Source organism: Geotrypetes seraphini, chromosome 1 (genome assembly GCF_902459505.1).
Source record: "Geotrypetes seraphini chromosome 1, aGeoSer1.1, whole genome shotgun sequence".
Lineage (NCBI taxonomy): Eukaryota > Metazoa > Chordata > Amphibia > Gymnophiona > Dermophiidae > Geotrypetes > Geotrypetes seraphini.
Window position 1 is genome coordinate 212,337,584 of NC_047084.1, and position 23,939 is coordinate 212,361,522.

Sequence of the window (23,939 nt, forward strand, 5' to 3'; positions counted from 1 at the left end):
TGCATGAATATAAGTTCATCTAGGATAGGAGTGGGTAACCAAGTCCTGTTACTCAGTGGTATAATTAAGGGGGGGGGGCAGACTGCCCTGGGCGCCATTTTTGCAGAGGGCGCCGGTGCCTGTCTTTCTCTATGCTCCCCACCCCTGCATACCTCTTTAAATGTTCACTAGCTTGAGCAGCATCTTCTACTTGCTGCTCGTGCCAGCTTCGGCTCCCTTCTGACATCACATCCTGGTTCTGGGACCAGGATGTGACATCAGAAGAGAACAGATGTCGGTGCGAGTAGTGGGTGAAAGACAGGGTTACCAGACATACGGATTTCCCCAGACATGTCCTCTTTTTCAAGGACAGACGGCTTTTAAAAACCTGCCACTTTGTCTGGGTTTTGAAAAGCTTCCTCAAAATCATGTCAGGCAGGAGGCCATCTGCGCATGCCTGATGAGAGCAGTGGGGTAGGGAGGGCTAGGGCGGGATTGGGGGCAGAACTGGGGCATAATGAGGCGGGGATGGGTGGAACTGGGAGGGCGTGTCTAAGTTAAATCTGGTAACCAGCTTGCGCCGGAGAACATTTATAGAGATATGCGGGGAACGGGGAGCTCACAAGTTGGGAAGAAGAGTTAGGGGGCACCCAAGCAATGGGTAAGATTGGGGGGCAGGAAAGAGTGGAGGATGCATTGTATAGTGATGCCGGGCATCAACACCCTAGGCGCCAACCTCCCTTGCTATGCCTCTGCTGCCACTCTCACGTCCTCCCTTCCCCCCACCCCATACCTCTTTAAATCTTCGCCAGTACGAGCAACTTCTCAGACTTGCCTCTCGCTCCGGCCAGGCTCCCCTCTGAAATCAATTCTGGGTCGCGGGGCCAGGAAGTGGCATCAGAGGGAAAGCCAGTGCCACTGCAAGCAGTGGGCCAGAGAAGCTGCTCGTGCTGGTGAAGATTTAATGAGTTACAGGGGGAAGGAGGGTGTAAGGGTAGTACAGGGGGAAGAGAGTAGGATGCAGGGGGGCTACACTGCCCCAGACGCTTCCTACCCTCGCTATGCTGCTACCTCTAGGCGAATTATCCAGACTGAAAATTTCTCTCCACTTAGTGTGGTTTCTGGTGTGATGCTACTGCCTACTGCTCGTGTGCTTACTCAGTTATTATTCTTATTCTTATTATTCAACTTACTATTCTTATTCTATAGACAGCACCTAACTCATAGGTGCCATTCAGTGCAGTTGTCGATCAACCATTAGACGTTGTTTATAGAATCATGCCTAGCGGTGTCTAACTTGACTTAGGTATTTCTAGGCGTCCTAGTGTTAGGCACCAGCATATTAGGCAGGGTGTTCCTGGCCTAATAAACCAGTGCCTAATACAGGTGCTAAAACAATTGCTGAGACACTACAGATATCCAGGGAATGTGTTAGGTGTATAGTCCACGAGCAGATGGGTATGCAGAAGATGTCAGCCAAGTGGGTTCCCAAATGTTTTAATGCTAACGAGAAACGACATCAAGTGGACACTTCCAAGTTGATTTTGCAGCATTTTCAGTGAGCTGGTGCCAACGTTTTGGAATGACTGGTCATTATTGATGAAACATAGTTACACCATTATGATCCTGAGACAACACAACAGTCCATGCAATGGCGGCACTCAGATTCTCCACGGCCAAGGAAATTCAAGACACATAAGTCAGCAGGAAAGGTCATGGCCACAGTGTTTTGGGATCAGGAAGATGTTGTGATGACTGACTATCTTCCAAGGGGCCAAACAGTTAATGCAGGATACTACTGTAACTTGTTGTACCAATTAAAGGAGGCATTGAAAGAAAAAAGGAGAGGGAAACTGCGGAAAGGAGTTCTCTTTTTGTAAGACGATGCAAGGCTGGCAAAACGATGGATGTTCTGACACAATTGGGGTTTCAGTGCATAGACCATCCGCCCTACTCGCCAGATCTATTTTCTGTTTCCAAACCTTAAAAAGAGGTTGAAAGGGCGACAATTTTCGAGTGATTTGGAGGTGACTGCAGCAGCGGAGCAGTATTTCAGTGACCAGACATCAAAGTATTTTTTTGGAAGAGTTACAGAAACTTCAGATACGATGTGCCAAGTGTGTTGAGCTTAGGGGTGAATATGTGGAATAACTTGTAAGTTTTCATGGCTCCATGTCATGCCCTTCTTGCTTGGGCTGAGAAATTTTCAACACCCCCTAGAAGTGCCTAACTTAAGTTGCTTGTGCTGGCAAAGATTTAAAGAGGTATGGGGTGGGGGAAGGGAGGACGTGAGAGTGACAGCAGAGGCGTAGCAAGGGAGGTTGGCGCCTGGGGTGTTGATGCCTGGCATCGCTATACAATGCATCCTCCACTCTTTCCTGCCCCCCCAATCTTACCCATTCCTTGGGTGCCCCCTAACTCTTCTTCACCACTTGGGAGCTCCCCGTCCTCCGCATATCTCTATAAATGTTCTCAGGCGCAAGCTGGTTACCAGATTTAACTTAGACACGCCCTCCCAGTTCCACCCATCCCCGCATGAGGTCCTGAGTGTATTTCCTTCACCCCCTGCAACTAGCTTTGCCCATCATGCAGCTGATACCAGCTCTTTTCCTCAGCACTTGGCAAAACTCTGGCCATCCTTGGGTGAAACTGAGATCAGATAAATTATGTACTTATGCATATAGTGTAGCTAACTCATTTCGTATTGTTTGCATTGCACAGAGCTTAAAACCATATAAGTATAAAGACAAAAAACAGGAAGGAGGTTTTTTATGCATGTGAGGTGTTTACTTATAAATCCATCCTATAATTAAGTATACTGTATATAGTAGAGGTATGGTTCTGAGGCTTTTTCCTCCCTCCTGCTGTTTAGTGCTGATATTAGTGATCAACGTATGAGTAATGTTATGAATATTAAGGCCCAAATTCTGTAATCAGCGTCTAAAGTTAGGCACTTATTTCGGAGGCGCCCAACTAAATAGGCGCCTATCTAAATTGAATAACAAGCTCAATTAAGCTTTTTAATCAGCAATAATTGAAACCTAGGTGCCTATCAAGGAAATGCGATTCTGTAACAAGGCGCCTATAAAAATTTAGGCGGCCTTCAAAAAATAGGCGCTATGCATGTTAGGCATGGGCGTGGCTATGTGTTAGGCACCTTCTTACAGAATCACTGCTCTTAAGCGTGCTTAAACGCTCGCACGGGCGCCTAACTTTTAGTTGTGCCTAGAGCTAGCCTATTTAATGGGCGCCTCCAAAATAGGTGCCGCTCAGCGTGATTCACTAAATAGCACCCAATTTTACTTGAATCACGCTGAACAGTGCCTAACTTTTGGGCGCTTCTTATAGAATTTGCCCTTAAGTGTGTCGTTTTTGTCTATATTGACGTTCATTTGCATGTAACATAAAGAGAAGCTATTTGGGATTGTTAATTGTCCTATACCTTAATCTAGCCATGGACTCAGGTACAAATTTAGGGGACAGTTCACTAGATTGCATTAACCCACACTTTTGTTAAATGCATATGGATTATGGAAAAATGATGGGGTTGTGTGTGGGTGGCATGTACAGGGCACCTTTATAACAAGACACTTAGAAATAGCATCCAGAGGAAAATAGATGCCTACTTTCCTATAGAGAATATTAACCTATCCAGAAAACGTTTGACAAAGTCCCTAATAATAGACTCATGAAAATATTTTAAAAATGTAAGATTGGAGGCAGTGTTCTATTGTGGACTGGGAACTGATTAATAGATGGAAAACAGAGGGTATGGCTCAATGGCTATTTATCTCAGTGGAGGAAGGTGAATAGTGAGTGCCCCAGGAATCTGTATTTAGACAGGTGCTGTTTAACATTTTTATAAATGATCAGGAAATGGGAACAATGAGTGATGTGATTAAATTTGTAGATGGTTAAAAAAAAACTTATTCAAAGTTGTTAAAATGCATTTAGACTGTGAAAATTTGCAGGAAGACCTTAGGAAATTAGAAGCGGCCAGGCTGATCTTTGCAAAAAGTAAATTTGATGATGTCTCTATGCTTCTGCAAAAATTTTATTGGCTTCCAATAATTTCCAGGGTTTATTTTAAATGCGCCTGCTTATTTTATTTTATTTTTTTTATTTATGCAGATTTACAATTTTAATATCAAATGATATCAAAGAAAAAAAGGATTCTTACATTTAGATTTGCATTAATTATACATTTATCTCAAAAATTCCTTTTCATGCTCACCATAGTGGGGAGCCGTACATTATCAATTAACATAAAATACAAAGAAAACTAAGAATGGGTACTGATTCAAATGAATCTTAACCCTTCCATAATATTGGGACTTTGACAAACCTCCAAATATCTCAGTCATGAAACATTAAACCAACAAAACCTCATTTCTGTTCTCTCGCCATTAAAAATTGTTGTAACTGGATGGGATCCCAAAAAGCATACTCAATGTCTTGTACTTTGACAAGACATTTACAGGGAAATTTTAAGTAAAATGATGCCTCAAGAGCCAAAACTCTTGTCCTTAATTTTAGAAATTCTTTTCTCCTTAGTTGCGTGGCTCTTGAGACATCAGGGAAAATCCTAACCAAATCTCCACAAAACTTTGTCAGCCTATTTTTAAAATAAAGTTTCATTATTAACATCTTATCGGTTTCACTCATGCATGTTATTACCATAGTCAGTGGATCTAGTCTGAGTGCCTGCTTATTTTAAATGCGCCTGCATGGTATCCTTCCCCCTTTAATTCCCCTGTCTTTGAATTTGTAAGATGTGATATCATCAGATCTACTCAAAAATTTAAATTGTCCTTTCCAACGTCGAAAGGCGTTATCTACATTGGCAAACTAGGGAAATCTCTACTTTTCAAAATTACTGAGTTGTGGAATCATTTTTCTGTTTAACTGCACGATCTGGACTCTTTCCAGCTATTTTGAAAACATCTGAAAACTTGGCTATTTTCAAAGTTGTAAATTCCACTCCTCTCCATACTTTTCCAAATTCATATTGTACTTGTTCTCTTTTCTAATTTTTGTATAAGGGTGCCGAGTTCTATTGTTATAGAGAAGATGCAGTATATAAGCCTAAGGTTTAGTTTAGTTTAGGACTGGGCAGATGAAATTTATCCCCTCTTTTACAAAGCCGCTCTAGTGCTTTTAGCGCCAGTTGCCATAGTAACAGCATGGAGGCTCATAGGAATTCTATGAGCATTGGAGCTGTTGCCGCAGCGGCCGGTGCTAAAAACACTAACTCAGCTTTGTAAAGGAGGGATTTAATGTGGGCAAAAGCAAAGTGGTAAAAATAATCCAAATCCTAGTTGTGTGATGCTAGATTTCACTTTAAAAATCACCACCACAAGAAAAGGATCCAGGTATAATTGTGGACAATACGCTGAAACCTTCTGCTTAGTGTCGACGGTGGCAAAAAATAAAGCAAACTGAATGCTAGGGATTATTAGGAGACGGATCGAAAAGAAGACAAAGAATATTATACTGCCTATAGAGAATGACACAGGGACAAATTTGTTCCCGTCATCTTGGAATCTCAATAAACCTGTTCCATCCCCACGAGTTCTGTCTCTGTCCTTGTCGCATTCCTGCAAGCTCTGCCTTAACTGCACAAGCCTCAAACACTTATGATTTTAAAGTGCTCGAGGCTTGTGCAGATGAGGACAAAGCTTGCAGGAATGGGGCAGGGACAGGGACAGAACTCCTGGGGATGGGACAGAGATAGAGAAATCCCACGGGATGGAGAAATTTTGTCCTCATGGCATTCTCTACTTCTGTATCACTCCCATTATGCAACCTCACCTTGATTGTTGTGTGCAGTTCTGGTTGCCATATCTCAAAAAAGATATAGCAGAATTCGAAAGATACAAGAAGGGCAACACAAATAATTAAAGAGGATGGGACTCTTCTTATATAAGGAAAGGCTTAAGAGGTTAGGGCTCTTCAGTTTGAATAAGAGCTGGCTCAGAGGGGATATGAAAGAGGTTTACAAAATCCTGAGTGAACAGGTAAACGTGAATCAATTGTTTACTCTTTTAAAAAGCAGAAAGAATACGGGATACTCAATGAAGTTACATGGTAATACTTCTAAAACCAATACGAGAAAATGTTTTTTCAGTCAACAAATACCGTATTTTCGCGGATATAACGCGCACCATTGTAAAACGCGCACAGGGGTATAGCGCGCAGAAATCACGATGATATGTACAAAAACTTTTCTATACCGCGCTCAGGCATATAACGCGCATGCTGCCCGACTCTCCTCTGGCCACCCCGACTCTCCTTTCGCTCTCCCCGACTCTCCTCTGGCCACCCCGACTCTCCTTTCGCCCTCCCCGACTCTCATCTGGTTGCCCCGACTCACCCTGACTTTCGGTGCACTGCCCCGACTCTCCTCTGGTTGCCCCGACTCACCGTTCACCCGCCCTGACTTTCGGTGCACTGCCCCGCCTCTCCGTGCCTGTCCCCCTTGAAGTCCTGTCCCCCCTTGAAGGTCTGCCTGTCCCCCCTTGAAGGTCTGCCTGTCCCCCCTTGAAGATCTGCCTGTCCCCCCTTGAAGTCCTGTCCCCATCCTGAAAGCCTGATGCCCCCCCTCGACGTCCGATTCTTCTCCCCCCTCGGCAGGACCACTCGCACCCCCACCCCGAAGGACCGCCGACTCCCCGACAATATTGGGCCAGGAGGGAGCCCAAATCCTCCTGGCCACGGCGACCCCCTAACCCCACCCCGCACTACATTACGGGCAGGAGGGATCCCAGGCCCTCCTGCCCTCGACGCAAACCCCCTCCCCCCAACGACCGCCCCCCCCCCAAGAACCTCCGCCCGTCCCCCAGCCGACCCGCGACCCCCCTGGCCGACCCCCACGACACCCCCACCCGCCTTCCCCGTACTTTGTGTAGTTGGGCCAGAAGGGAGCCCAAACCCTCCTGGCCACGGCGACCCCCTAACCCCACCCCGCACTACATTACGGGCAGGAGGGATCCCAGGCCCTCCTGCCCTCGACGCAAACCCCCCTCCCTCCAACGACCGCCCCCCCCCAAGAACCTCCGACCGACCCGCGACCCCCCTGGCCGACCCCCCCACCCCCCTTCCCCGTACCTTTGGAAGTTGGCCGGACAGACGGGAGCCAAACCCGCCTGTCCGGCAGGCAGCCAACGAAGGAATGAGGCCGGATTGGCCCATCCGTCCTAAAGCTCCTCCTACTGGTGGGGCCTAAGGCGCGTGGGCCAATCAGAATAGGCCCTGGAGCCTTAGGTCCCACCTGGGGGCGCGGCCTGAGACACATGGTCGGGTTTGGCCCATGTGCCTCAGGCCGCGCCCCCAGGTGGGACCTAAGGCTCCAGGGCCTATTCTGATTGGCCCACGCGCCTTAGGCCCCACCAGTAGGCGGAGCTTTAGGACGGATGGGCCAATCCGGCCTCATTCCTTCGTTGGCTGCCTGCCGGACAGGCGGGTTTGGCTCCCGTCTGTCCGGCCAACTTCCAAAGGTACGGGGAAGGGGGGTGGGGGGGGTCGGCCAGGGGGGTCGCGGGTCGGTCGGAGGTTCTGGGGGGGGGGCGGTCGTTGGGGGGAGGGGGGTTTGCGTCGAGGGCAGGAGGGCCCGGGATCCCTCCTGCCCGTAATGTAGTGCGGGGTGGGGTTAGGGGGTCGCCGTGGCCAGGAGGGTTTGGGCTCCCTTCTGGCCCAACTACACAAAGTACGGGGAAGGTGGGTGGGGGTGTCGTGGGGGTCGGCCAGGGGGGTCGCGGGTCGGCTGGGGGACGGGCGGAGGTTCTTGGGGGGGGGCGGTCGTTGGGGGGAGGGGGTTTGCGTCGAGGGCAGGAGGGCCTGGGATCCCTCCTGCCCGTAATGTAGTGCGGGGTGGGGTTAGGGGGTCGCCGTGGCCAGGAGGGTTTGGGCTCCCTCCTGGCCCGATATTGTTGGGGAGTCGGCGGTCCTTCGGGGTGAGGGTGCGAGTGGTCCTGCCGGGGGGGGGATGTATCGGACGTCGGGGAGTCGGCCGGGCAAGAGGGCTTGGGCTCCCTCTTGCTCCGATCGTGGATGCGGGTGCGGGTGGGAGCGCGTGCGAGCGGTCGTTCGGGGTGGGGGTGCGAGCGGTCCTGCTGGGGGGGTGAATCGGGCGTCGGGCGGGGTGGGAACTATGTTTAAAAACTTTTATATACCGCGCTCAGGCATATAACGCGCGAGGGGTATGCGCGGTACGTAAAATCACGTATAACGCGCGCGTTATATCCGCGAAAATACGGTAGTTAAACTCTAAAACATGTTGCCGGTGGATTTATCGTACATTTATCGTACCTGAATTTAAAAAAGGTTTGGACACATTCCTGTAGGAAAAGTCTATAATTTGCTATTAAGATAGACATGGGGGAAGCCACTAATTATTCTTGGGACTGGTAGCATGGAACTTTGCTACTATTTGGAATTCTACCAGGATTGGTCTTTGTTGGAAGCAGGATACTGGATTAAATGGACTATTGATCTGACCCAGTGTGGATATTCTTATGTAACCAGGTATATTGCAAAGTATTTAGCTGCCACCACTTGTACCAGCCCTAGAACTGATGTAAGTGCTTCTACCTAAATGGCAGAGAGATTTGTGTAACATAATATAGTATAATATAGCTTCACCTTGGCTTCTCCTCTCTGAACAGACCCCCCCACCCCCCTACAAATATGCACTATGCAAGATTTGGATTTACTTACAGAATAACATTTAGGCAGAATATTACATATATACATTTATGTTCACACATATACACGTGTGCTGATACTCAAAACAGTTATGTATGTAACACATGCATAGCACCCATGTTACAGAATTGCCCCTTAAAGGGTGATTTTATAATATCCAAAATCCTAGAAAAAGTAGTACTTACAAACTGCATATGGCTTTTCATTAACATACTGAGTTACATAGTAACATATTAACATAGTAGATGACAGCAGATAAAGACCTGTGTGGCCCATCCAGCCGGCCCATCAGTCACATTCATTTTTGAGGCAATATTAAATCAGCAATCCAGTAATTATTCATTTTACTTGCTAAGTTCTACTATAAGATATTTTAACCTTCTCCCCTGAGATAGATAAGACCTGTACTCCGACTATATAAATGTGGTAAAAATGTGCATTCTTGTTTCTGATCCATATTGCCACACACGGGACACAGGCCATAGAAGGTAACCTGGCATCGGCCACATTGGCCCACTACTGGAATCACCATCCAAGTTAACTCCAGCCTATTCTAATCCATCATGCCACAGGTGATGGAAGCCTTTCTGGTGACCTATAATGCGCACCACAGTACAGAAAGTGATACGGAGAAGAGTGTGTATTAAGTTCTGCCCCTGAAGCAGTTGCATGCAAAACAGAGGTCTCTGTTGGGCATTTGGAAGAAAGACACATTAATTTTGGGGTTACAAAATAAGTGACATGACTTTATTATGTGTGTTCATGACGCACACAAGCAGGCAATACCATAGCGAAGGAAACGCAAACCGATAGGCTATAATGGAGGAAAATTATTTGGTGATTAAAAATGGCTCAAAATGATTTGTGTTTCGACCAAAGGCCTGTATCAGGAGTCTATAAACAAAATACAAAATGGGCATATAAAGACCTAATGAATATAAATCACAAAATGGTATTACACACACATCCAGGGTAGGGTGTGAGGTTGGGAGGGGGAGGGGTATGTCTTTGCTTTGTTATGTTCTATGTCTACAGGTTATAGAAGGGAAAGGAGGGGGGTTATTCTTTATGTATTATTATTGACAGATTATAAGTGCTTACTGTGGTGGATTAATGATTGTATATGTATATTGTTCTGTACTTTTGTTGGCTTGAAAAATTAATAAAATTAAAAAACAAAATGGTATACAAATACATGAATGATAAAAGAAAACAAAAAGGGATGGATAAAATTATAAATGTAAAATGGAGTGTGTAGAATGTAAATCAATTTGTTTATAATGTAATAAATTTAAAACGAGCAATATGCAACTTCCATAAGTCAATAACATTATCTGTATTTGTGTGTACTCTAGAGGAAGGCCAAAACTAGCTCTCACACTCAAACCTACATAAGAATAGCCATGTTGTGTCAGACTGACAGTCCATCTAGCACAGTACCCTCCTTCCAATAGTAACCAATCCAGGTCTCAGGTACCTGGCAGAATGCAAGATTCCATGCTACAGACCCCCAAGGATAAGTAGTGATACCTTAATGGTTTATAATTTTATCCATCCCTTTTTGTTTTCTTTTATCATTCATGTATTTGTATGCCACATTAATCGTAACTTATGGTGTCTATTTTAATTGCTTTAATCAGCATGGTGACTGATCGCATTGTTTATTTATTTTTTTTACTTTATTTAAGTCAGCTGGGAACAAGGTACAAGCAATGTCAGCAATACACTATTCAAACACAGCAACAAGTACAGAACAAAGAGTGACCAAAGAGCAATGAATTGGAAACATCAGGAAGCAAGTAATACCAGCCCCAAGTTGAACCAAGTTTTTTACAAGTTTCACCCCATACCACCACCACCACCACCACCACCACCACCCTCCCCCTAGCTACTTCCCCCTCCCCCCCCCCCCAGAAGCTATGGAAAAAACAGCATGGAGAGTCCTAAACCTCTGCCATAGAGAAACATAAGCAGTCAGTGAGGGCCCCCCATGATGAGCAACGGATGCACTCCAAGGTTGTCATTTCTAGCATGCTATTCGTCCATAAGGACAAACCCGGTGGCTCCGTAGCCATCCACATGTGTAAGATTGCTTTTTTTTTGGCAAGTAGAATACCCACCATAAGAAATCGGCATTCAGCCCCTAGGTAGCCCTGCTGTTCCAACTCAGAGATAAGACCCAGCAAGAGTATCTTATAAGACATGGTCGGTCTACCACCATTCCCAGTGCTTGAAACAGCCCATTCCAATAGCAAGACAGGGTGATCGCATTGTTTGAAACCAATTAAAAACTCACTTTTAAAAAAAGTAAGCGCCAAAAGGCACCTGTTGGCTTAGGCACCGGAATTGCACCTATAGCATGGCGGATAGCAGTGCCTAAGGTCAAAGTAGCCATGGATAGGGGCAGAGATGACCTTAGGCACTGTTAGGCCCAATTCTCAAAATAACTTAGGCGCCGGTATATATATATATATATATATTTTTTTTTTTCTCCTATTTGTTTTAAAAGTATGATCATAACTTTATGAAGTGTCCCTTTATTGTTGTACCCTTTTGTCCTCTAGTTTTTGTACTTGAATGGACTTTCAGGTTTATGAATGATTATGCTGCTTTCACTTTTTCTAGATGCAAAGGAGCCACCCATTACGGCCTTACGAGAGAACGAAAAAGACGCTCAGAAGACAGGTCTCCAGATTCAGTGGTAGCAGCGGTTTCCCCAGATCCTTCAGCCTCTGCAGCTATAGCCTCAATAACAAATCGCCTAGAATTGGATAATTCTGCATTCAGTTATAACACAGAGGATAATCCGTTGGGAAGCAGCAATGGCGACCATGGGAGAATCAACAGAAACAGAAGTAAGTTAAGTGAGACAACATGTTTGAATGAAGCAGAACACTTATACTCTTGAAATGCTTTAGGAAATACTTGAAAGAGAACAAACCCTGCACGTTTCATGTCTCACTAACAAGATTAGAATAACAAATAGACACATGGAGCAAGTCTGGCATTAGGGGAGATCGCCAGGGCTATTGCTCTGGTCCCCTCATGCCATAGGCCCCATGACTGTCCAAAGTTTAGAAAATCAAAGCCTGCTGACAGGCTTTAAAACTACCTCCCAAAAATGTGTCTGTCCCCAGCATGTTTAAAATCAGTCTTAACATGGAGAGAAATTTTATGGCAGGCCCTTAACTGTTTGCTAAATATGCACATAAGTTCTGTCTATGTCATAAAGGGGATTTATTTGTATAAAAGCCATTAAATTACATTACATATGGAATTTATAACCTGCCATTGCCTCAAGAGTTTGTAGCAGTTTGCATCAAGAGCAACTGAGCATTCTCAGGAATAATCACTCACATAAAAACATACTTAAATCTATCAAAAGCATTCAATCTATTCTTCATCTATTATCTAGAACAAATTTCTGCAACAAAAAGTTGCAAAAAGTTTACAAAGACTTACAAAATTTCTTTTTTTTTTCAGTTCAACATATTATTGAAATTTTAATTACATAATAACATTTTCCGAACATATCAATAATAAAATAATTCACCAATATAGGAGACATGTAAAAAAAACCCCACCCTATCCCACACTTCTCACAGCACAAAAAAAAAAACTTATATAGTTGGTTCGTTGTCTCAAAGTGGATGATAAAGAATTCCACCAACTTGTTGCTTGATAAATAAACATCCAAGAGAATATTTTTTATATCTACTATAACTTTGTTGACACATGGATAAGGATGAAGATACATTTAGAATGTTATAAAATTATCTCTTCCCCCCCCCCCACACACGCTCTGAGGCTCATGCAAATGTCCCAGCAAATTGAATGTAAATCTGCACATATTTTATGACATTCTTGTATAAATCCAAACCACACCCCCACTCATTCCAGGTAAAAGTAGGCTGTTTCATTTAAAAAAAAGACTTCGAAAATTAACTTTTTAACAGACTATGGCCTATTTCTCATTTCATGATATTTTTGTCAGTTCAGTACTTGGGTTACAAGTAACACTAATCCCCGATATACCTGTCACACCACTTTGCGTTCCCAAGTACCAACCGCACAAACAATGTCTATCTGTTTGCCTACCCATCTCCATAGGGATGCATCTACAGGAGATTTCTTGATAGAACTCTCTCTTTCCAAGCTGGCAGATGGAATGATTGCCTTACCTCCCTCATCTCATCTGCTCCATCCTACCAATCCTTCAGGAAATCTCTCAAATCTTACCTCTTTGATAAATTTCTCTAACCCCTTCCCTCCCGGACAAATGGACCAAATTTTAACCATCTCTCTTCCTCCCCCGGTCTTTCCCTTTCCTCCAGCTTCTCCTTCCCCTCTTGGTACTCTCCTGTAATTGAAACTGATTACCATTGTACTTGACAATTAATTCTCTGTATCTTCGCTGTATATGTACAGTCTCTTGCATTGTGAACCGCTCTGAACTGTTTGTGGTATTGCGGTATACAAAAATAAAGTTATTATTATTATTATTATTGTTATTATTAATTGTCCAAAATTTTGCTGTAAAAGCAAACATACAGTATATGTGTTCACATATACATTAGGTACCTGTGCTTGATCTAAATATGCACAGTTCTCAAAAGGTGATGGTGAGCAGAGTGGAAACTCTCCCTGAGGCTTTGACCTTTTGTTCTAACCAAACTGATTTCCCACTTTATGATGTCTCATACTATGAGGAAAGGCTTGCTGGCCTGATCATCCTCTCTGGTTCAACAACAGATTGAGCATTATGCCACCACCACCTGGACTGTGGCAGAAATCAAGGAATTGGCCCTGCACTTTAGCATGAAAAAGGAATGTCGGCTGCTTCGGCGCATGAAGTCACTCTCCTCCCTCCCTCCCCCTCCCCCCCCCCCACACACACATGATATGTAGTACCCTGTCATATCTGGCAGCTGCCACGGTGGCAAGAACCAAGTCTTGTGTCCCAGAAGAAAGTCTACAGGCTTCAGACATGGGCCTCATGCCAACTGACAGCCTCTGAGGGCTAGAGAACTAAGCAGTTGTTGAGAGTTCATCAATTCCATGGCAGTCAATCTGTTATTGATTTGGAAGGCTTTGCATGATCTAACTGCAATGGTAAAGAAATCAACAGAGGAGGTAACATCACTGGTTTCCAAAGTGGACTTTTTTAAAATTTAAGACAGCTGAGACATTTCAAACAGAATCTACTACTCAGTTTCAACAATTGTATGGAGATATTAAAAGTCTTCAAGATTCAAGAATGTAGTAGGGTCCAAGGATAACTTCTTAAGCTGACACATTTCATAGGAGAATGTGCAGAAAGCAGTAATGCCTCTAAAAGTGAGTAACGCTTCCCCGTCTAATACTACCATACAACACCATACAATAGGAGTCTCTTTTAATTTTAGTTCTCTTAGGGCATCTGCTTCTGCCTATAAGCAAATACATTCTTTAAACCTAGCCCAAACTCTTCCACCAAATCACTACACCCAACAAGCTCCGCATATTCGACACTGAACTTCTAAAAATGAAACAAATAGTAAGACGATTGGAAAGGATCTGGAAAAAAATGGGAAAATTATCAGACCGGAACAACTGGAGATCTAACATAAAAATCTACAAACAATTGTTATAAGAAAAACGTAAAGCTTTCACCTCATCAAAAATTGACTCATCCAACACTAGCTCAAAAGGAATCAATACAAAAGAACTGTTCAACCTAATTATGAACCTATTCGACACCACACACTACACTCAATCCATGCATAATAGTAAGCTACCTTCAGCAAACGATCTAGCACAACATTTCGACTCAAAAATTAAAAACCTAAGAAATAACTGCTCGACAAATGATATACATGATCATCAAATAGTTAATGCATAAAGATGTGAAATACCAGCGAATATGATTTGGACTCCTTTCAAAATTAAAAATGGAATGATTATATTAAACTATATAACAAGTATACTAAATCATACTGCATCCTAGACTCCTGTCCCCCAGAAATTATGAAAACAGCCCCATTAGACTTTAAACTAACTCTGTTGAATTATTTGACCGATAATTTTAAAAAAATGGAAAATTCCTTACTAACAATGGTCATATTATAATAACCCCAATTCCAAAAAATCATAAAGAATAACTAGCAGTGGCAACCAACTATAGACCAGTGGCATCCATTCCACTTTTTGTAAAAATCATGGAAGGATGGTACAGGCCCAATTAATGGAATATCTTGATCAGTTCTCTCTTTTGCACAAAACTCAATCTGGTTTCAGACCTTTATTTAGCACCGAGACAGTAATCGCGGCAATCCTGGATAATTTATGCTCCTGTTCAGTAGGGGCCTCAGTGCATTGATTATGCAGTTTAACATGAGCTCTGCCTTTGACCTGGTGGACCATAGGAAACTATTACAGTGCTTGGACACAATTGGTATCAAAGGCGAGGTGCTAGACTGGTTCCAAGGATTCCTTACGTCCTGCACTTATCAAGTACGCTTTAACTACAATCTATCTAAAACCTGGAGTAATCCATCCGGCGTTCCACAAGGGTCTCCACTGTCCCCACTGCTTTTCAACATTTACATGTCATCACTAGGTGCACAATTGTCCTAACTGGGGATAAAATTATTTAGTTACGCAGATGACTTCACGATCATTATCCCATTCACAACCTCCCTATCCGAAGTCACTCCCATAGCAACAGAAGTACTAAATGTGATGGAATAGTGGATGTCTGAATTTAGACTGAAACTAAACTCAGAAAAAACAAAATTCTTCATAGCCTCGCCACACCCACTGACAATAAAACTTCACTGTGCATCAACAAACTCAGCTACCTTATACTATGAAGGTACTAGGTGTAATACTGGACCAGGGCCTAACCATGAAAGATCAGGTAGACTCATTGGTCAGAAAGGGTTTTTTTACTCTCTGGAAACATCGGTCCATTAGAGCATATTTTGATACTTCATCTTTCAGAATTCTGGTACAATCCCTTATACTGAGCCAACTTGACTATTATAATATAGCCTACCTAGCAATTTCCAAGAAAAACTTGCAACGATTACAACTGGTACAAATCAGGATGATTTTGGGTCTGAAGAAGTTCGACCATGTAACTTCTTCTTACTGACTCCTTCACTGGCTGCCGATGGAGGCACGTGTGAAATTCAAATTTGGTTGTTTCTGCTTTAAGGTGCTTTCCGGCCTAGCCCTCAGATAGATAACCGACCTTTTCTCTTTCTCAACCAATCGACTTAAGAGAAGCTCAAACTTGAATTTTGTTTCTCCACCGGTTAAAGGATGTAAATTTAAAAAACATCATCGACATCTCTTCTCTTACCAGGTAGCATTATGGGGTAAAAATCTGAAACAATTACTCATGCTTGCGAATACTTATGGGGAATTTAGGAGAAACCTAAAAACATATTTATTCCTAAAGTATTTAGGCAGTTACACTGAACAATCTTTCCCCTCAATAACTAACGGCTAAATCTCAACTCCTCTAGTACTACTCAATCTGGAACTTTTTAATTATTGTAAGCCGCATAGAACTTCAAGGTCCTACGGTATATAAACTGTTATTATTATTATTATTATCTTCTACTAAGTGTTCCAAGGTATCCAACCCTTTCCCTGACCAGGATGTGTATATGGGATTATGGAGCCCTGGTGGAAATCCCACTGCATATTTAACAGGAGTACTCAAAACGTATGAGTGACTAGGCAATATTACCCAAATTTTAGCCCACATAGTAAGGGTAAGCCACAGAATAGGATTCACAGACCTTGCCAGAGAACATCAGCCAGTATAGGACTCACAACAGAGTTTCACCTTTAAAAACTGCTCTAGTCATACCCAGGACTTATGGGGATCACAACATCAATTGGTTAACTATTTATGTTGAGCCTCCAGTTAACAGAACCAAAAATTAGGAATCACCTTACTCCCTCTCTGTGAAATTAAAACACAACTGTGCGCTGAATCCTTGGATGGTGTTTTTTTTCCAAATATAGAGAAAAATCTTTTTATGCACCTGGTGGAAGAACTTGGCCATTAATGGAATTGGCAAGGCAGAAAACAAATACAATAACCTAGGCAATACCACCATCTTATTGGAGTGTACCCTGTCCAACCACGTTATATTTAAATGTTGCCATCTATCCAAATCCTCCCATAACAATTTCAATAAAGGCAGGTAATTCACCTTGTATAGCAAGTCAAAGTCAGAGGTTAACTCCCAAATCACGGCGATAGTGCAAAGCCCAGTGATAGGAAAACCACTTACAAAGCACCACAACATCCTGCACTCCTACCAAAACATTTAAAATCTCTTACTTAGGGCTCCTTTTATGAAGGTATGCTAGCAGTTTTATTGCACGCACCGGATTAGCGTGCGCTATAGCGCGCGCTAGCTGAAAATCTACCGCCTGCTCAAAAGGAGGCGGTAGCGGCTAGCGCACGCGGCAATTTAGTGCGCTATTCCATGCGTTAAGGCCCTAGCGCACCTTCGTATAAGGAGCCCTTAGTTTTATTAACTCGAAAACCTGAGATTTTTCCAAAACTATCAAGTAGTTTACCACTGATTCTAGTGAAGAGTATAGGTCAGTAAGTGTGAAAAGAACATTGTCAGCAAAAAGAAGAATTTGATTTTGCAATCCCTTTGAGTGAAGCAGTTTTATGGGCCAACCGGGCCAAAGGCTTTATTATATGAATCCAAGTCAAAAACTCCTGCGTTTTTCAAAGTCTGAAACAAATAGGTTTGATAGACCCTATTGAAGGCCTTCTCAGCATCAATGCCCAAAATCAAGGCCAGGTGTCGGTGTTATTTATGATACCACATAAAATGACACACCTGCCTAACATCAAAAGTTTGATGACCCTGAAAAAAATCCCGATTGATCATCAACCACTAAAGATGGCACATAATGCTGAAGTTGATTAGCCAAGAATAACCCAGGTGATAACGTTTTTTTCACCCTTACTTCCCTGTGCACAAGAAAGAGCTTTTCAACAAGTTTATTTGCCCTCAGAGATGCCACCAGAAGATCAACATATCATATCTACTGGCTTTATGCACCTAATCGTCATAGGGTCAAAACATTTAGTGTGTGTCTTTTTTGTTTATTTTTTAGTTTTTAGTTATTTTAACCTTAAAACCATAAATATTTTAAAGAAGTTTTTGTATATTAGAATACTTAGCTGGCTGGTGGTAGATGACTAGTAAGGGATTAATGAGCCAACATGTTTCACCCTTCGGGGGGGTTTCCTCAGGGCTACTATCCCTTATTTCTGCCAATAGTTCACGACATGACCACCCAGTAAAAGTTTTTTTGGAAACTTTTACTGGGTGGTCATGTCGTGAACTATTGGCAGAAATAAGGGATAGTAGCCCTGAGGAAACCCCCCCGAAGGGTGAAACATGTTGGCTCATTAATCCCTTACTAGTCATCTACCACCAGCCAGCTAAGTATTCTAATATACAAAAACTTCTTTAAAATATTTATGGTTTTAAGGTTAAAATAACTAAAAAATAAAAAATAAACAAAAAAGACACACACTAAATGTTTTGACCCTATGACGATTAGGTGCATAAAGCCAGTAGATATGATATGTTGATCTTCTGGTGGCATCTCTGAGGGCAAATAAACTTGTTGAAAAGCTCTTTATTGTGCACAGGGAAGTAAGGGTGAAAAAAACGTTATCACCTGGGTTATTCTTGATTGATACCTGATCCTTGTGAAGAAATTTCATTGTATTATATACGGCCAGATACAACAATTTATGAAGTTGATTAGCCAGCATTTTAGTAAATAATTTATAATCCAAATCCAAAAGAGATATAGGACAATAGGAACCACAATCCATAGGATCCTTCCCTGGCTTAAGGATCAACGTTACTCCTGCCAACCACCAACAGTGTAGCAATATTGTTCCCACTGCAAAAGTATTCAGGAGTTTGGCTGGGGCTTAACCAAATAATTCCAAAAAATTCGTATAAAATTTAGCAGTAAACTCATCTACACCCAGAGCCTTTCCATGAGGTAAAGCTTGAATTGTCCCCAGAATTTCTTCCTCAGCCAGAGAAAGTGTGGGCAACTCAAAATCATCCAAAAATTGGTCAAAATCAGTTGGGGAAACCTGAGCCTCCAGCTGGGTAATACTGCTCACACAAAATTTATTTTGTTGATGCAGTTAGTGACAAACTGACAAATACTAAAGGTGGATCACTTTTCTTAATCTTCAGGCTTCCCAAATGTAAAATTAACTCTTTCTGAAACATCTTGGGTTTTCCAGGATTTCTTCCAGTGGATTACTTTCTAGGTCATAACTCCTACTTCTCCTGGTGATCATGCTTCTGTATGTTATGCTGTAATCTGCAAAGATTTAGGCTAGGGTTATCAGGTGTCCAGGAAAACCTGGACATGTCCTCTTTTTTACAGGACATATCCAGCTGCCCGAACGGGCTTCCCAAAACCTGCAGTTTGTCTGGCTTTTGGAAAGTCCACCACGTCTGGAGGGCCTCTGAGCATGCGCGGATGGGGCCATGCATCTGGGATTTTTTTTTTGCTTCAGATATGGGTAACCCTAGTTAATACAGACTAGAAATTTTAAAATAGCTAAATAAAAATAAACAGGTTCAGTTATACCAGCCAAAAGTAGCACTGCTATTTATGTGGTCCTATTCCACTGGTTAACTTAACTGGTTAAAGTCTGACTATCAGCACTTATCTGGATACATGCCGACTCCATCTCCAGACCTGCCCACATAATTACTTGTTTTGGCTTTAGTGGTTCGGAGATATTCACTGGCAGTATTGGGGTAAGTGCGTCTTTTGGTTATTATTATTTCTTTATTCATTTTAAAGCCATGATTAAGTGCAGGATATAATACAATCATATAACTCTATAAAAGCACTTAAATACATCTACAATTATAATTTATGACAAATAGATATATCACCCCCCCCCCCCCAATTATATTCGGTGGATCCAGTTGAAGCAGGCCATTCAGGAGGGGGTTCCCTGCTTGGGTAAGTGCTTCTTAATATTCCCTCGGATCCTGCTTAGCACAAGTTAACTAGGCAAGAGGCTCTCTAACTCAATTAATTGGCTTTGAATACGAGCCAAATATTTTTGTTTGCTAAAGATAATAAATGCCTTTCCACTGGAAAACTTTCCATTTCCTGAATTTGGGTGAATTGAACCCTTCTATTTTTAAGCATGTAGGGCAAGTGAAGGACTCTGAGGATGTTAAAAGATAAGGTAACTTTACAAGTTTGACTTTTAAAAGTCAGTTGAACTAAATAGATATGTGTTTCTGTTTAATCTATCATTATATACCAGAGGCATAAACTAGGATTAACCCTTATAGAAAGCACATACTTCTGCATAGGAAATGGGAATGGGACTTGATATACCGCCTTTCAGTGGTTACAATCAAAGTGGTTTACATATTATATACAGGTACTTAGGGCTCCTTTTATGAAGCCGCGTTAGCGGCTTTAGCGCACCCACCTTTTTAGCACACGCTAACCCCCGTGCTAGCCGAAAAACTACCGCCTGCTCAAGAGGAGGCAGTAGCGGCTAGCGCAGCCGACAAATTAGCGCACGCTATTACGCACGTTAAACCGCTAATGCGGCTTCGTAAAAGGAGCCCTTAATTTTATACATGGGGCAATGGACTGTTAAGTAACTTGCCCAGAGTCACAAGGAGCTGCAGTAGGAATCAGACCCAGATCCCCAGGTTCTCAGGCTGCTGCACTAACCACTAGGCTACTCCATATAATTATTTCCCGATATAAATATGAAGTCATTGCTTCTAAAAGGGGAATTTGCCTACAGCACATTATTTTGCCAAAATCATGGAAGGAAGCAACTATTCGCCCAATCATCAAAGATCATAAAATAAGCCAAGAGGAAAAAACTAATTACAGACCCATCGCCAACATTCCGCTTCTAGCAAAATTAACAGAGAAGGTCGTATTTAATCAGATTTCAGAATACATCGAGAAAACAAATATTCTTCACCCAAATCAAACAGGCTATAAGCAGCATCATTCTACTGAACACTCTTTATTTCATTCCTAATTACTGTTCTCTCCAATTTCCTTTTGCTCCTACTCACCCATCCTGCTGTTTTTCCCCCATTTGTTTTCTTTCCTATTAAATATTGTATTTCTTCCCCTTCTTCCCCTTTGGCACAGTAAATCCTGTAGGTCCATTGTACGTTTGACATATTGTTCTCTTTCAATGTTGTAAATGTTATTTATGTTCATCGCTTAGAAGCTTGATTAAGCGATTTATCAAATTTTAAATAAAACTTGAAACAGAAATGTACATATATAGCAGCGAGAAAGCAGCTGTCTTCTCTAATTTCTATGCATTGGAAAATTCACTGCTTATATGTAATTGAGCCAACCAGGCTGTGTGTCCCAAAATACTTCTTGTATTTGAAATGCATCCAGTTATTTTGGCCACAAAAACAGATTTGGGATGGAAGAACCCTATGGGCTAGAAATCCTGATACAAACTGGAGAAAATTCTTCAATTCGTCTGGCTCTAAAATGGTTTTTTTAGCTCCAAAGTTTTGAACACAAATAGATTATATTTCATGAGACAGCTAAGTTTTGGATTAAGGAGCCCCAAAGTAAACAGTTAAAATTCTTTCTCTCGCAGCGTAATGCTGACAAAGGAGATGGCCCAAGGCTGTGGTTCCTGTGATGCTCTTTGGCTTTTTTATGTCTCCCACGCATTCAATATTTTCTCTCTGTTTCACATGTCCATTTCTTCCTCATTCTCAAAAGAACTGCCGAGCCCAGACTCGGCATATGTGCTAAAACAGGGTACCTGGCAAGGAATAACAGTTGGATATAGGTCTGGATAGAAAGGGGATAGCATTGCTGCTCAGTGATTCCCTTACACGTGATTGGTGATCATATTACTGGGAAGAGAATACAAAGACTGAGACTTGGGACATAAAAGTATGAGTTGCAGGACAACTTCCCTAGGAGGAAAGACTAAAGTGGCTAGGGCTCTTCAGCTTAGAAAAGAGAAGGCTGAGGGAAGATATGATAAGAGGTCTATGAAATACTAAATGGCGTGGAATGGGTAGAAGTGAATCACTTGTTTCCTTTTTTATATAAATACTAGGACTAGGGGACATATAATAAAGCTACTAGATTTAATAAATTTAAAACAAACCAGAGAAAATATTTCTTCACTCTGTAATTCATTGCTAAAATATGTGGTAAAAGCAGTTAGCATACCATGCCGAAGAGAGGAGAAGAGGAGCAGTGAGGAGAAAGGCAGCGTTTCACTGCTCAGTGGGGAGGAAGACAGCGTCGGTGCCGAGCACCGAAGAAAGGAGGCAGGAACCAGGCTCGGGGAAGCGGCGAGAGTTCGCTCCGCCCCCCCCCCCGCGTCAGAGGCAGCGCCGGACTAACCCTTAAAGGGGGAGGAGCCAGCGCGGCACACGCGGTGCCGAAGAGAGGAGAAGAGGAGCAGTGAGGAGAAAGGCAGCGTTTCACTGCTCAGTGGGGAGGAAGACAGCGTCGGTGCCGAGCACCGAAGAAAGGAGGCAGGAACCAGGCTCGGGGAAGCGGCGAGAGTTCGCTCCGCCCCCCCCCGCGTCAGAGGCAGCGCCAGACTAACCCTTAAAGGGGGAGGAGCCAGCGGCGCCCAGCCGTTTGGCGCCCGGCGAAGGCGCACGGCAAAGGCGCTCGCCTTAGCGAGAGCGCCTTTGCGAAGGGCCTCAAGAAGGGCCAAGTTACTACACCCAGGAACACCAGGGAAAGACTGAAAGGTACGGAAGAAGCAGGAGCAGAAGGAACGACACACACAAACAACGGTAAGGTAAGGTAGAGCAAGGGCAGTACACACAAGAAGGCAAGAAGCAGGCACAAAAAGAACAAACACAAACAAAGTATAGTAAGGTAGAGCGAGGGCAGCACACACAAGAAGAAAGCGCTGAAGAAAGCAGGCACACAAGGAGCACGTAATCTTAAGTGTTATCTTAAAGTAGGAACGACTATGGAAGCAGAGGGAAACCAGAAGATGAGCTTTCCAGTGTTCTGCACCGGCTGTCATATGTATGACTACCTCCCCTCGGGGAGACAGTCATATGTATGCGGTCGGTGTCAGGAACTGGAAAGCTTGAAGAAGGAAGTCAAGCGACTAGAGGACAAGATACAGGAACTAGAAGGACTTTACACCACGGATGACCCAGTCAGGACAGCTGAAGATTTCACGAGCGAGAGACACATCGAGGAGGAAGTCAGGGAACTTGAGAAATTCATTGAAGAAGCATACAAGAGGAGGGTGGAAGAGAACGAGCTTCAGATGATAGAAGAAGCTACACCTACATCGAAGGAAGAACAAGAAGCAGAAGATCTCAAAGAAGACACCCACAAAGAGAAATTGACCAGTCGATGCCCAGAAGAAGAGAGAGCGAAGCACACCGAGGACATTGACCTGAGACCGAAGCGAACATTGAAGAAGGGAAAATCAGCGATCCTAGTGGGGGACTCGATCCTGAGGCATGTGGACAGCCACATAGCAGGAGGGAGGGAGGACCGATTGGTGACCTGCCTCCCAGGAGCGAGAACCAAGGACATCGTGGACAAAATTGGAAAGATCCTGGAAGGTGCGGAGACGGAAGAGACCGCAGTATTGATCCACATTGGGACGAATGATGTCAGCAGGAGAGACTACAAAAGAAGTTCGCTGATAGAACAGTTTAAGATTCTGGGAAGGAAGCTGAAGATGAGGACCCAGAAGATAGCATTCTCAGAGATCCTACCGGTACCGAGGGCAGATGTGAAAAGGCAGGATGAACTACAATCAATAAATGCGTGGATGAGGAGATGGTGTGAGGAAGAAGGATTCCACTTCGTGAGGAACTGGACGACGTTCTGGGGCAAGAGCAAGCTCTACAGGAGAGATGGATTGCACCTGAGCACAGCGGGAACTAGACTTCTAGCAAACAATGTCAAGAGAGGAATAGAACAGGCTTTAAACTAAGAAGAATGGGAAAGCCGACAGTCGACCAAGCGACGATGTTTCGGAAAAAGGTATCCCGTGAAGATACTGAGGGGAAAAAAGGCTGGGAAGAAACAATGGACAAATTACAGGAGTCGACTAACCAAGAAGAGAAGGTTAGAAAGATTGTAGCCCAAGAGAAGTATCTAAAGACCGAAGCACAGGGAAAGGAATTAAAGGCAGCAAAATTCCAGGAGCTAAATTGCATATATAC

The 23,939-nt window shown here is 43.3% G+C and overlaps 1 protein-coding gene across 3 annotated transcripts in view; it reads left to right on the forward strand.

Moving 5' to 3' along the window:
- The window catches only part of LNX1 (ligand of numb-protein X 1), a 241,735-nt gene that overhangs the window by 120,526 nt on the left and 97,270 nt on the right, over positions 1 to 23,939 (forward strand). For 2 of the 3 annotated variants that reach the window (XM_033945384.1, XM_033945393.1), the window contains exon 3: positions 11,308 to 11,537. In XM_033945384.1, the coding sequence (XP_033801275.1) occupies positions 11,308 to 11,537 (230 nt within the window). Of the gene's footprint in view, positions 1 to 8,180; positions 8,503 to 11,307; positions 11,538 to 23,939 lie in introns of those variants that run through there. The other variant, XM_033945405.1, reaches the window with a different exon arrangement.